This window comes from Hippoglossus stenolepis, chromosome 11 (assembly GCF_022539355.2).
Source record: "Hippoglossus stenolepis isolate QCI-W04-F060 chromosome 11, HSTE1.2, whole genome shotgun sequence".
Classification (NCBI taxonomy): domain Eukaryota; kingdom Metazoa; phylum Chordata; class Actinopteri; order Pleuronectiformes; family Pleuronectidae; genus Hippoglossus; species Hippoglossus stenolepis.
Window position 1 is genome coordinate 7,715,021 of NC_061493.1, and position 14,231 is coordinate 7,729,251.

The 14,231-nt window shown below is 42.2% G+C and overlaps 1 protein-coding gene across 1 annotated transcript in view; it reads right to left on the reverse strand.

The window, feature by feature from the left end:
- LOC118117333 overlaps positions 1-14,231 on the reverse strand; it is a 53,551-nt gene that overhangs the window by 4,998 nt on the left and 34,322 nt on the right. The window contains exons 8-17 of the mRNA XM_035169487.2: positions 13,462-13,527; positions 11,729-11,788; positions 9,697-9,744; positions 9,326-9,434; positions 7,155-7,802; positions 6,181-6,308; positions 5,656-5,740; positions 1,952-2,099; positions 1,620-1,767; positions 481-628 (exon numbers count right to left, since the gene is read on the reverse strand). Of these exons, the coding sequence (XP_035025378.1) occupies positions 481-628; positions 1,620-1,767; positions 1,952-2,099; positions 5,656-5,740; positions 6,181-6,308; positions 7,155-7,802; positions 9,326-9,434; positions 9,697-9,744; positions 11,729-11,788; positions 13,462-13,527 (1,588 nt within the window). The remainder of the gene's footprint in view (positions 1-480; positions 629-1,619; positions 1,768-1,951; positions 2,100-5,655; positions 5,741-6,180; positions 6,309-7,154; positions 7,803-9,325; positions 9,435-9,696; positions 9,745-11,728; positions 11,789-13,461; positions 13,528-14,231) is intronic.

The window sequence follows — 14,231 nt, forward strand, 5'->3', positions numbered from 1 at the left end:
GGTAAAGACTTCACAAAGTCACTGCATTGGGCCGAGAAACACAAAAGCTCAACATTGTGTTTCTATTTGGATTTTTGTGCAGATTAGAGAAATAGATCTGCGACGTGTTAATTTGTGAGCTTTAGAGGTGATGGGATACAGTTTGAAGGTTTTTATGTGTTGCAGTATTGACTGCAGTGTACTTTAGGGGTGTTGATAAGACAATATTAACTGTTTCATTTGCTTTTAGTTTCTATGCTAATCTAATCAGCCACTGTTGGTGTGTGCATATTTAGCATATGAATGATATCATCTTTCTTTTGAGAACAAATCTCGCAAATGCAAAGTAGTTGGAAACCTTCTGAAATTGCAAGATGACTCACTCACATCAGACACAGAATATTAATATTCTTCTTTGTGTGACTTGAATTCTTACACATGTTTTTTTTATGATTTTCTACAATATAAAGTGCACTAGATGAAGACGGGTTTACAAGATACCTGTTTGTGTGCAGAGGAATCCTTCACACAGGGGAATATTGTCACAGGTGTAGCGGGCTGGAACCTCACAGGCCTCGTCCTCCCTGTCATGAAAATTGCATGGCTCCCCTCCAAACTGCGAAGGCCGGTCAAGTTTAGCATAGCGATACTGGAAGGTTGAGAGGAACAAACACATAGACAGTCAGAAAAAACAGAGAGGTAGGCTCGCCAACACAGAATAAAGGTGCGTGAAAGAGCTCGGAAACTGCTCCCAGGGAACTGTAATAGCCAAAATCACATTAGTGGGGTTTTTTCACTTTGTCATGTCAGGATTATTAATCTCCCCCCCTTGTAAAGTGGATGAGATAGAGCACTCAGTACATCCACAGAGACCTTCACTGTCTCCTCCTCACAGAAAAACATCTCACAGGGGTCAGAACAAGTTTAACTTTTTCACAGCCTGCGGTATAAGATGATTTATTTATCCAAATCTGATTGTATCCAAATTGAATCTCCTTAACTGCCACATTACTGTTTATTAGATCAATTTATCTGGTCTGTAGTTTTGGATGTTAGCCATATATTTGGTTCGCTGCAGTTCATATAACCAGTATTTTGTTTCGTATGTAAATATTAATTACTGATAGGGTCATTTCTTGGTTAGAGGAAATTGTGGGAAATATATATTTTTTCTTACTTGCTGAGAGTTAGCAGAGAGGACTGGCAACCATTTATGTCTGTACACTAAAGCGAGCCAGCAACCAGCTAACTTAGGTTAGCACAAAGATGGCCATGGAGAGACAGCTAGTGTGCCTAACAAAATACATCGACCAACTAATCTTTCTTGGTCAAAATAAATTATGTGATAAATTATAACAATCAATACTATATCTGCTACATGTTTAGTATCATTGATTGAACGAAAGACAGTTGGTCAATAGGTTCATTAAAGGATCCTGATTGCAGCTTGGATTCTTTGAGAGCTCCTTCAAAGAGCATATCCGCCAATTATTATTTTTCATGAATGCCAAATTTGTTGCTATGAATAAATATGCTAAACTCCAGAACAAACAATCAACTAGGTTGCAAGCACTGTTGCATTCTGGGCCCGCAAGCTCAGACTATGAATTGTAGCTGCAACGTAGCATCATCATACTTACTCTTTTCTTCTGACAATTGTCGCAGCGTGACCACGCGCTCCACTCCGATAAAACACAGTCCACAGGATCAACTCCCAGCTGAGCACTCACTGACCGAGCTTCACGAACACCGGGCTCCTCATTGCTCGCTGTTGTGACGGCAGCTTTACTGTGACATGCAGATGAAAACCAACTTGAGACAAATTGACAGTAACCGATATTTCACCACTTTCGATATCTTGCATACTGACAGAACAACAAGTATGGAGCTGAAAGACAATCCTTAATGGAACTGTGATAGAGACAATAAAGAAATACAGACAATCCATTAAACAGACTAATCAAGCTCATACCTTATAAGCACCAAGCTCAAAGTGACATGGAGTAGGCAGCTGTGCAAATTGAGCGCACTCCTTGGTATCGCCACAGAAAACATGGTTGTGTGTCCTGACTGTGAATGAAGAGACGAGACTGTTCGTCTCTCTATGTCAACACACACTGATCAATACTGGCCTGAATCTAAACTGACTGAGAGGTGGATCTGTACACACAACACTGAAGACATCAAAAACTCAGCTATGGGACACTGTTGGTTCACCTGCAAACAAAACTCAAAAACTATGTTGATTCTACAACAGCAGCATTTTAAGCCCGACAGTCTTTTGATCAAATCATACACTTTTATATAATAAATAATTACAAAATAGATATCAGCAGTTATGTGATTAACCTGAAATGACAAAAAAATATATCAAATAAAGTGTTGTGGAAAAAACTGAAGCTTTGCAATAGTCAAGTAAATTCCTGTTAAAAACCTTGTGTGGTCAAATCATTTGTGTCATGTTTGGATATTCATGACCTTTACACTTTGTTCTGCTCTGCTTTGGATTTTACCGGATGACACAATTCCATGACTCAACTGTTTACTAAGTCAGGGAAGAGCAACATAGTAATAACAACTAACATCTATTTATCTTATTATTGTTTTGTATGTTGCAGCTCCAAAGCTATCGTTATGTCCATGTCAAATAAATAAACTGAAACTGAATAACCGGTACTAATATGCTACTACTGATATCACTAATAATGTAGTTAACGCTATAATAAGATCTGTTATCACTGCAGTAAGTGCACATGGGATGAGGCCGGTAAATTCATGTCTGTGAAGACAGTAGTGGTGAAAAGTGATTTTGCTTCTCACTTGCACTTGTGTAAGATTTTGAATGCAGCATTTTACTTGATAAAATCAGCAAATATATGTTTTCCTCACCTTCGCATAGGAGCCTTTACTTCAACTTCTTCTCCCATAGCTTTTTACACCCCCCTAAAAATGTCCCTCATGGCCCTAAATTACTAACACTACTGAGCCCCGCCCACAGGTTGATGGGATTGGTGTCTTAGGTTTGTGACATCACAGACCTTGACAGGCCTAAGCACACATACTTGAATACAAAGTGAATATTGTGGTTTAAACTATAGCGAAGTTGAACTTCACGTGAAGCCACGCTGTGATCTGACTTGCCACAGGAAGCACATTTATTTTATTCGCCTTATTGGGGGTGAACAGGAGGCAAAAGTTGGCCACTGATACATTTGTGAAATGTGCAACCGCACCTTAAGTTGTTGGCTGATTTTTTCACCCAAATTTTGTTTCTTATAAAGGCCCAAGGGGGACATGTTAACAGGTTTAAAAACTTGACTTTCACTGGAGGGAGACTTTAAGAAACAGCTCTCAGTACTTCTCCTCCACTGAAGGACAGTTAATCATTTTTAAGGTCATGATTTAAGGTAGATGCCGTAATCCAGGACACAGCTATTCTTCACGTAATCAACACAATAAGCAGGCAATGATAATGCTCATATATTACATAAGAGGTCCCAATGACACTTACTGCGACTGAGTTCACACGGGATTTCTAAAGTGTTTGTGTGATGAGAGCAACCTCTGTTGGCTGCTTTCGTGACCTTCTGAGAGTAGATCATTAGAAGTGATGCTGGCCAGGTCAAAGAAAGAATACAAACAAACCAAGCAGAAAAGTGGGAATCACATGATATTTTATTTGTGACTGAACAGTGGCATGGGTACAGTGTATGGGGGAAGTCATAGACGTACAAAAGTCCCTTTTTTCTCTTTTTCATGACAGTTCTTAACTCCATAAATAAAATTTACAAAATATTTTGGACTATTTCTCATTTTTCTTACACGAGCGGGGGTACATTTAGAATACCATTTGTTACTGTAAGTCTAGCAGTTTATAGTGATATCTCTTTTGTTCATGTTATATAAACCTTTACTGTTGACGATTTTTGATTTGGTAGAGTGGAACTACGATATGGCCAAGTGCTTTGTAAAACGACAATGGCCTGATCAGAGGAGCAGTGAGCGGAAAACAAAAATAAACCTGGTAAGGCATAGAAATGCATTTGACTGTCTGCACTTGTGGTTGTTAAGCCTTGTCATATCAGAACGGACTTATTCTGCCCAGTTATCCAAGGAACCAAACAGAGATATGATTATGAGAGGCAAATTGTAAACAATGTGACCTTAGTAAATGTAGAATATCTAAAAAACAAAGAGATGCAGGGAAATCTGCCTCCTAGTACTAAAAAAAAGTCTGTGACCTTTCAGTAGTAGTACGATTTTTTTGTCTCGACCCTTTCATTTCTTTCACCTCAAGTTCTTAATGAGCGAGACAGGTTCAGCAGGCTTTATTTTCAATGGCCATGTAACACATATTCACAGTTCATATCTCACCGACCCAACAGAAACAAAGACGTTTTCAGAACTAATAAAAAAAGGCTGCAAAAGCGAAACAAATGTCCAGACGTCAAAAATAGAGGTGCTGGTAGGGCATTGCTTGAGAGAAACACAGGTAGTTGGCATCCAAGAGGCAGAGAGCTATCTTATGGCACAGAGGCTCAGGTATTGGGGCTGGGAAGTTTCTTATTTACAAAATAGATGTTTGGCAAATTTCGATTTTTGACATTGATGCCTCCAAGTCATTTAGATATCCTTTAACGACTCGGTGTCATCAATTAAGAATTCACAGCTTATAAAATGAGAAAAAGAAAAATCATATTTTTTTTATTAGCTTCAGACCTAGGATGAAGCTGCAGAGAACAGTTTTGCTCACAGCTGAGCCAGCTGAATCCACATCGAGTCTGTTCATGCAAATGGACGAGAGGTGGAGTAACACTATGAGAACATTTGGCAAATCCATCTGCTACGCACAGTCTTTGCTGGTGGCAGTTGACAAACCGAGGGTCAACCACATACGGCAGAACGCTGCTCCTCTTGAACACCTCCAAAAAATAATTTGCATCATCAGTGTCACCATGGCCTTGTAATGTATCCTCACAGATATAAATCCATCACAGGGGGACGCAGTCTCCTCCTGTCGCAGGTTTCGGTCAAAGATCAAAGGTCACTTCCTGGTTGATAGTTTATTTGATTGGACAGTAAAGCCAAAGTCTGGTTGTCATGCTGAGGAGTGCAGTACAGTATGCGGCCTCTGGAGGAAAGCAGATCCTTGGATAGCCAGCTTATTACAGACCTGCCAAAATATCCTTTAAAGGTTGAAATAACAGTTACAGCTGCGTAACACAGCTGTGAGAGATGCTTCTGTTCAGAGTCATCTCATCTCTCGTTTTCTCTTTCTCATGAGCTTCTGTCTTGGCCTTGAGAGCTTCCATCCCCTAAAGAGAAAACAATCAGGAAGGATGCAGTTACAAATCTGACCACTGAGGGGCAACGTTGTGCCTTCCTTATCTTTCATTAAGGTGGCGCAGAGCAGAGAGGCACAACGACTGAGATGTTGAACTAAAATAAATCTCTTTTTCAAATGGCAGCCTACCACTCCTCCACAAAGAAAAGAAAGACACGCGAAGGAGACAAATGAAAATGTGAAGTGAATAAACACAAGAGAGGAGGAGTAGTTGGACACTGGAGGTGAAAAAACAGGGTAGAAAAGACATGAAATGCAACAATATGAATAGGGTCAGGCAAATCGGAGAGGAGGGAGCTGTGATATACCCACTCAGTTTGTTGTTGTCTAGCTGTCCTCCTGTGGACAGGTCTGATCCTGCGTTGGATCAGGAGCTCCACTGAGCTGCGGAGAGACCGACCGTGCAACAGGAGAGCCCTAAGATGGAGAGAGAGAGCGTGAGAGAGAAAGCTGTAAAATTTCAATCTAGAGGTTGATATATTTAATGAGCTCAATATAAATCTTTTCCTTCCATTTAGTCGGGAAAAACATCAGCGTAACATTTAGCAAAATGACAGCAGCTCTATAATTATCCAAAACATAATTTTACCTTATTATATATGATCTAATCAGGACACTTGAATCATATTTGACCTTTCATGCTTAATTGACCTGACATTTTTCTGAAAAACTGGTAGAATAAATCCTGTTTGGTCATATTAATCACATGGAAATCTACTCTATGTAATTACATGTGATGTAGTCGAGAGCCGATCATCCATATGACAATAATAGATTATAACATCGTGCCAGCAAGTTGTTAAATCAAATCTCTGAAACGTAACGACTGGGATGTGACGCAGGGAGGCGGCGCTCACCGATTGTTCCTCCTTGGCGTTGCTTGCTTGGTCCTCCAGGTCGACAGGGGAGTGATCTGTGGGGGGGTCGCTGGCCTGGGATGGGGGGCAGTCAGAAGAACAGCTTCGCTGAGGCGCTGGTGTGGATGCTGTTAAGACATACAATAAGAAACAGTAAATGACAATATTCATGAGAGAACATATGTCCTATGAATATAATTTAGCATCACACTGTTAACACGAATATGAAATACTCAGAAGTTGTGGATTCAAATCTAGATCGTGACCTTTATTGTGTGTCATGCCGTCTACTTTTTTTTATTACACCTGACATTCTGCATTCTGTCAAATAAAACACGAACAGGTCAGTTGTATTTCTTGTTGTGAGGCACTATGTTGTAGGAATCAAATTCGTTATACAGGTGTTTGGTCATAAATCAAAGTGACGGACAAATTAAACATTTGACCTTATGATGATGCAGGGGAAGTTATTACAATTGATCCAGTCCAGAATGTGCAGGTTTATTACTCAAAAGGACAAATGTCAGTCTGCTGGCAGCACTAGCTGATATGTCAGAGGATATCCAAATTAATTTGGGTACACCATCTGGGAATCATGAATGGGTAATTTTGTACCAATCCATTTTGTAGATCTTTACATATTTCATTGAATAAATTGAATTTTCGTCCAACCGCTGGCACTGAATAGTCAGAGGATAACCAAAGTCATTCATATTAATCCTCTCAGTATTGGGAATATCTGTACAACATTTAATGTCAAACAATGTTAGTGGGCTTCATCCTCTGAGGACCATGAATATCAGCAAAGACCAATGCTTGTAAGGCTAAAAATGTCACAAGTAAGATTTAAGACATTTAATAATGCTTATATATATATATATATATATATGGCAGAAAGCATATATGTGAAGTTGTTAAGATGTTGGTTTAATCAGATGTGTTTATGTAGGAGGAAAATAAGCAAGAGGACTTACGGGATTCCGTGGATGGTGATGTGGATGTACCTGGGCTCAAGGTCAACCTCGAGAGATCAAGGTCACTACAGCTCCCTTCCTCTTCCTGGGTCGTGGCAGATGAAGGTGACAGCGGCTGACTGCAGGCCAGAGTGTCCGGTTCGCTCATGAGGCCTGGGGTCCCACACCTGCTCACCACTGCTGACGCAATGCCAGCTCCCACACCTGCTGCTCCGGCTCCAAAAGTAGAGGGGCCCTCGCCTGCGTCTGAGTCCATGTTGAGGCCCTCTTTACCCAGGCTCAGCTGCCTCTGGAGCAGGGTGGGGTCGGCTGTGTGTTGGGGGCTGGTAATAGCCGAGGACGGGGCTGACAGGTCGCAGGCCTGCGGGCACATGGTAGTGATGGGAACCAGGCCTTGGAGCATGGCAGCTGGGATTGCATGGCCCCCCACGCCCACGGTCTGGGCCGGCATATAGGCTGCCATGGCCGCCCACTGCTGCTGAGTGGCTGGGAAAATGTTGGCCTGGCTCCAGATGACCGGCTGACCACCAGGGAGGACCTGAGCCACCTGGAGGGGGCCCTGCACGGGGAAGGCCAGGGTCTGAGCCTGAGCAGAGAACGGCTGCTGTGCCCACTGGGCCGCCTGCACCGGGCCCATGGTCATATAACCTGAGAGGGAAAGAAGAGAAGGAAGGAAATGATTAATGGTTAATAAGAAAAGGAAATTACTGTCTTTCAATCTTTGTCGAATCTTAAATGAATAGACCACACTGGTGGTCCTGAACGATGCTTCTTATTACCTACAAATTTCACACACTTTTCATTTTTGCTGACCATTTACAGTTATATAAGTTTCTATATTCTTTCCTGCCTTTCAAAGAGCCATGGGAATCGCACAATTTTACTTCAAGATAGTTAAAAAGTGAAAAACAATATAAAGACAAATCACCCCCACATTTCTTTACTGAATTGTTTCAGTCCAATTGATGTTAATATGGCTTGGTAACGCCGCTGAATGGGGAGGGGAAGGCTTCTCCTTGGAGTGTTCCAGGACAACAACTGTGCTTTGAGAGTCTGCTGCTGGAAAGCACTGACTTCATACGTGTTATTATCACAGGGTAAAGTTTGGCTGTTATATGCAGTGAAGAAGTCACTATTTTGTTAGACTGCTGTAATGACAAAATGCTGGAAAATGTGTTCAACACATAAACAACGGCTGCTGACAAGTGGTGGTACAGAAGTAAAAGTACAAATAAATAGACAGAATGTCAAGCTCACGTAAAAGTTAACTTTCCCGCTTGAGTAAAAGTAAGTGCTTTTCAAAGTACTTGAAGTATTAAACGTAAAAGTACGTAGAGAATGTAGCCTCATTAACTGTGTCAACTGTATATTTTGTTTAATACAATAATAATACAGACTCATAACACATTAATGCTGCAGATGATGTTACTGAAAACACCTGCACAAGGGCTGAGTCTCCGCCTCTTCTGAATCCATTCCAGGTGTTTGTTCTTCACCAGTGATGCTGCTGCTGCAGGAGGCGGGGTCTAAATGTTACCCCGCCCCCCGCCCTGATTGGATCAATGGACTAATTTCCCTCTAGTTATTGATTACTTTTAACAATGTAGAAAACAATGTGAAGATGTGACGCAATGAATTGTGAAAATTTAGCGGAGAAAGGACAGATATTTGCTGATGTATGTAATGGGGTAAAAGTAAAAAGTACCTGGAAAGAAATCTACTTACGTAAAGTACAGATACAAGAAAAATTTACTTAAGTACAGTAAAACAGTAAGTGTACTTTTTTACATGCCATGAAGATGATGGCACCATTGACTTTATGTTTCGAGGGTATTTTAAGTCTCTGCAATTTCCATCCATCCATCCATCCATCCATCGTCTATATCGCTTATCCTGTGAGGGATGCTGGGGGTTACTACAATGTCAAGGGTTTTATTAAACAACTGGGATTGTCTGTTAACAAACCTCTGTTTTTGCTCACAGTATAATAACACCACAGCATGGTGTTTGCTCGTCCTTATAAACACTCCGTAAATCCACATCCTGCTAAATCCTGGCAACATTTTTCCACTAACAATACATCAAATAAAATCATCCCCTCCAGCATTGTCTTTCTCTCTTTTATATTCTTTGTTGTGGAAAAGATGCAGAGTTTCAGTCTGGGTCGCTACCTGACGGCATGGAAGTGGGGCTGAACGGGGCGTACATGTCAGCAGGACTGTGCTGCTGCTGGCGGCTGCTCCTGCTCGGGTCCAGTGTGTTGGCAGGTGATGGAGGCATCTGGGAGGCAAAGCACACACACACGCACACACGCACGCACACACGCACACACGCACACACACACGCACACACGCACACACGCGCACACACGCACACACGCACACACACACAAATGTCGAAGTCAACAAAAATTCACTGTGCTGCACATTTAAACTTTAATCTTAAGTACTGTGGAAAATCAGTTCTAATGAAATTGCACAATTAAAGATAACGAATTGTACTATCTCTTACTTGTATCAACTTTGCAAACTTAAAGACTCACCGAGGGAGGCGTGGACATGTCGCCGAAAAGATCGAAGTGGTTGATATTCTGTGAGTCAAACCAAGGGGATGAGGGAGAGAGAGAGAGAGAGAGAGACAAAGTCCAGTGATACATCACAACAATGAGATTTGCATAGTTATGAAATCTTGAATCCATCTCCAAATAGGCTATGGTGGCTGCAAGGGTGGGTAGGTGTGGGGAGAGAAATCTATTCACAAAAGCAGCCTGTGCTGTGGAGGGCGAGAAACAACTATCCCCTTGTTTCATTATCAGAAAATGGATCTAAAATGAATCTTTCACGGCTCGCTATAATTGAGTGGGTAAAAGGCTATTCAGTCCCATAAAAAAGGCTCTGATTAGATATTCTTATGTCTGCCAATCAAGAGGGGCGCCTGTGAGAGCCTGGGATGCTTTTAAATGCATGGCTCTACTGTATGAGCAGACATACACACAGAGGAGTGTGTTTGTTTCATCAAATGAATGAAAGAAGAAGCTCCTGAGACCTACCCAGCCGAGACAATGAGGCCACCTCACCCTATAGGCAGACGTGACCCCTGCACTAGTCTCCCTCCGTGATCCATTCGCACTACTTAAAGGAGAGGGGGACGCGGCTATGAAACAGACCATGGGATGGCTAAGTTGCATGAAATGTCTCTGGGGCCATGCACAAGCAGACAATGGATCACATTAAAAGCACAGAAAACACACGGAACACACAGGATTTGCATGCCATAAATACACACACACGCACACACACACACACACACACACACACACGCAACACGTTCGACAAAAGAAAGAAAAGGCAATCCGTGTTGCACATAAACAGGGTGTTTATGTCTTTCTTGAATAAGCCGGGACATAAAGGATCGCACAGTCTGTACAGCACTTTGGATCCATTGAGGGGCACAGAATGAGTCAGAATTTGGAGGGGAAAAAAAAGGTAAACATTGTACACAGAGGTGTCTCCCCCGCAGGCACTGACACACCGAGGGAGTTCGAGGCTCTCTCAAAAAGCTCCAACTGAATGAACAGACAAGCAGTAACACTTGGAGATATGGAAGCGCCGCTACTTATACTGGCATGGGCTGTTTGGGCGAGATAACGCGGGGGGCCGGGGACAGTTTATCTGTTCGATATGCCGAGCAACAAGCACACAAACGGTGAAGAGCACAGAGACACAGTTTGCTACGGCTCTTTTCAAGAGTTGTGCGTAAATTCTCTCTGGGTGAATGTTTTTGGGGCGAAATAGGCTTAAATAAATGTTTCTTTCTAAGCGACTTGAGAGATGTTACAGCGTCGTTGCAGCATGATGGTGAAGAACTCATAAAACCTACCAAAATGAGATGAAATAAATTTGCAGATGACAGGAGGGGATATTTTTTTGGTGCCGTTTTCTGACCAGGAGGAAAAACAAATTGCTATTCATTAAGCTTTGGTGGCCTTAGTTGTATGTAGCCATGACTTCACTGCATGCAGCTCAACCCAACACCCACTCCACCTACAAACCTCTCGTCCTCATCCTCTGAGGAAGACGGAACAAGCCACCCCTTTATTTAGTCGCACGGGTCTGACGGGACCGGCGAACACAGTTTCCAAACCGATCTTATCTCGACCATCTGGTCATGACATGCTTGAGATTCTGCACAGGATTGGATTTTGGAAGCGAGGCCTGCCTCTCTAATGTTCTGTGAAATTGCTGACATGTCTGATCTTGGTCTCACAATCAGTTAGTCCTATCTCTTCGAGCAGGCTCGGCATGACTAATGCAGCTTTGTTTCATCATCATCATCGCCGTCGTCACAGGGAGCGGACGCAGGCAAAGACCCCTGTCTGACTTGTCCTTGGCAGCGTGGGAATGTTTTTGAGCCTGTTGGCTGTAATATAAAGCAACTGAATAGAAGAGGAGCGAAAATATTACAAATGGACACTGTCATAGGGGGCTTAAGGCACTGACTCCCAGAGGATCTCAAAGAGAGGTTTGCAAGTAGAAGAGTAAAGAAACAAATAATAGAAATTAAAAAACACCTACAGTCATGAAATGGCGTTTTGGGACATCATAGATCCCTTCCTTCTGCTGACTGGATGGGACCTGCATTGGATCGGAGGTCGATTCAAACGTAAGTAACAGAGCAGTCTGTGTATTTAAAACAGGAGCTTACAAGAACTGAAACATGTCTACGGTGAAATTTTATCTTTCAGTGCAATGGGGTTATGCAAATTCTATAGTTGGAGTGTTGAATCAATTCTACTTAAATCAATATTGATTGCTAACGATACAGGGGATTTTAAGAAAGGCCTATTGTTATTCTGCAACAGCATGTCTCCACTAGTTTGTAGGATAATAGGAAAATGCCTGGGCTCTGGCCCTCTCTGCACATTTGCCTCACATCCGAAACTATCTGTTGCTCTTAACCTCTCCGCCTGTCTGCCCTATCGCTCCCTTGACTGGTTAACTTTCAGTTACGTTTTGCCAAAGTCTATTGATCTTGTTTCATTCTGAGATCAAATGGCATGGCAAGTGATTAATCTCCCTCTCTGAATCTTTCATCTTCAGAGGAAGGCAAGATACAGAGAGGCAAAAAAAAGAAGACCAGTAGGAGGAGGAGGAGAGGGAGAGAAAGGCAAGGAGGCGGGGGGGGCAGGATTAAATCATACGACAGGTCCCTGGAGTCCTAGCTGGTCCTTCAAATGGTCTCAAATCAAAAGGTCAAAGTGTTGTATAAAAGGAGCCTGGTGTACAGACTGCAGGTAAACTACTCAGGCTGACCTTGACTCTGCTGCAGCTGTTTCCACATGCTATATAAGGAATCTTATGTTTTAAACATTAAGATGCTGCCTTTTTATTTTAAGCACTTCTAAAATTATAAGCATTAAGATTTTCAGAAGAGAAAATCGTATTTTTCCCACCAATTACGGTCAGTGATTGTTTATACCCATTCAATGTATTACATTCCGTAATTACCTCCGCCAAAGAGGTTATGTTTTCACCCCTGTCCGTTGGTTGGTTTGTTGGTTAAGCAGAAACTAAACGGATTACCATGAAACTTATTGGAAGGATGCGGTATGGGTCAGGAAAGATCCCATTAAAGTGTGGGTGCGGATCTGGATCGGGAAACATCCAGGACTTTCTTTAACATTGCGAGATGACGCTTTCACAGTTTTCTCATGGAATAATTAATGGATCTTGATTTAAAAATTCAAACAGATTTAGAAATCTGATTTTTATATGTTGTTGTGATTTGGTGCAATTAGAATTTAAGGAAACTGTTGGCGGAGGTATGTGCTCAAGGAATGCTATTCTAGTCGTGGTAGATTTTATTATTTCATTTAAAATGCTTCCAAATTCATCATGGATACGTAGGAAATGATAACTATGTCTAATCCAGCATTGTTTATAGTGTTATTTCATTGATAACAACCTCTCTGCTTACTCTTCACTTATCCTAAACTCATACCAGAGCTGCGTACAGTTACTACTGATGCAAAACGAGGATACAGCTGCTGCTGCTGCTGCTGCTGCTGCACATCAAAAGTCCTTCACCGACAAAAAGGGCTTCTTTTATTATAATGAAGCTACAGGAGACAGCCACATCACAACAGAAACCTCAGTATGATCTACACCTGAATCCCCGAACCAACAATCTGCACTTTGTAACTCCTTTGTTAAAGGGTGTCATACAGTTGTTAGTAATGCTACTATTATCATCTCTCACAGGGTTTCAAGAGGGAGGAAAAGAAAGGGGGCAATGCTTGTATTTGTACCTGATAAACGCTCTCCTCTGAGTGGGGGCCACGGAGGGGTTCGTGTCCAGCCTCAAACACTATGTACTACAGAATAGAAGTAGTTGGCAAGGCGTAGAGGTGCAGAGAATAATGAGATGAGAAGACGGAGACGGAGCGAGAGCGAGAGAGAAGAGAGAGAGAGAGAGAGAGAGAGAGAGAGAGAGAGAGAGAGAGAGAGAGAGGTTGGTGTATAAAACAGAGAGTTACAACAGGAGGGTGATACATGATGAGAATAAATGAAAGCACAGGGGAGTGAGGATGGCGTCAAGTGAGGAATGAAATGAGATCAGGAACGTAAAGGATGTGAAATTGGGGCACATGAAAGAGGAATGGGGTGATGAAGAGAGAAAGAAAAGGAGTGAGGTGGGAGGAGGAAAGAGCACAAGTATCATAGGTCAGGCAGTAGTTCAAGGCAATGTGGAGGTCTTAGGTCGAGGTTCTGCCTTCAACATTAGCAGCGTGATGCTCCACCTCTTCGAGAGGAAACAGACCCGCAGGTCTTAGGCTTGAGATCCATGACTGACGTCTCACAAGTCCTTAAATCTGTCGTTATCTCCTCTCACGTTGATAAAGATCAATGCATTTATGGATCTCTGATTAAAGGAATAGTTTGGCATTTTGGGACACACACTTTACTCAAGGTGCTTTCACACCCGCCTTGTTTGGTTCGGACTTCTGAAGCAAAATAACAGGTTTGGAAGGTGCGTCGGATCATGGTCTGGAGCGATGCACAAAATCTCAGTCCGACC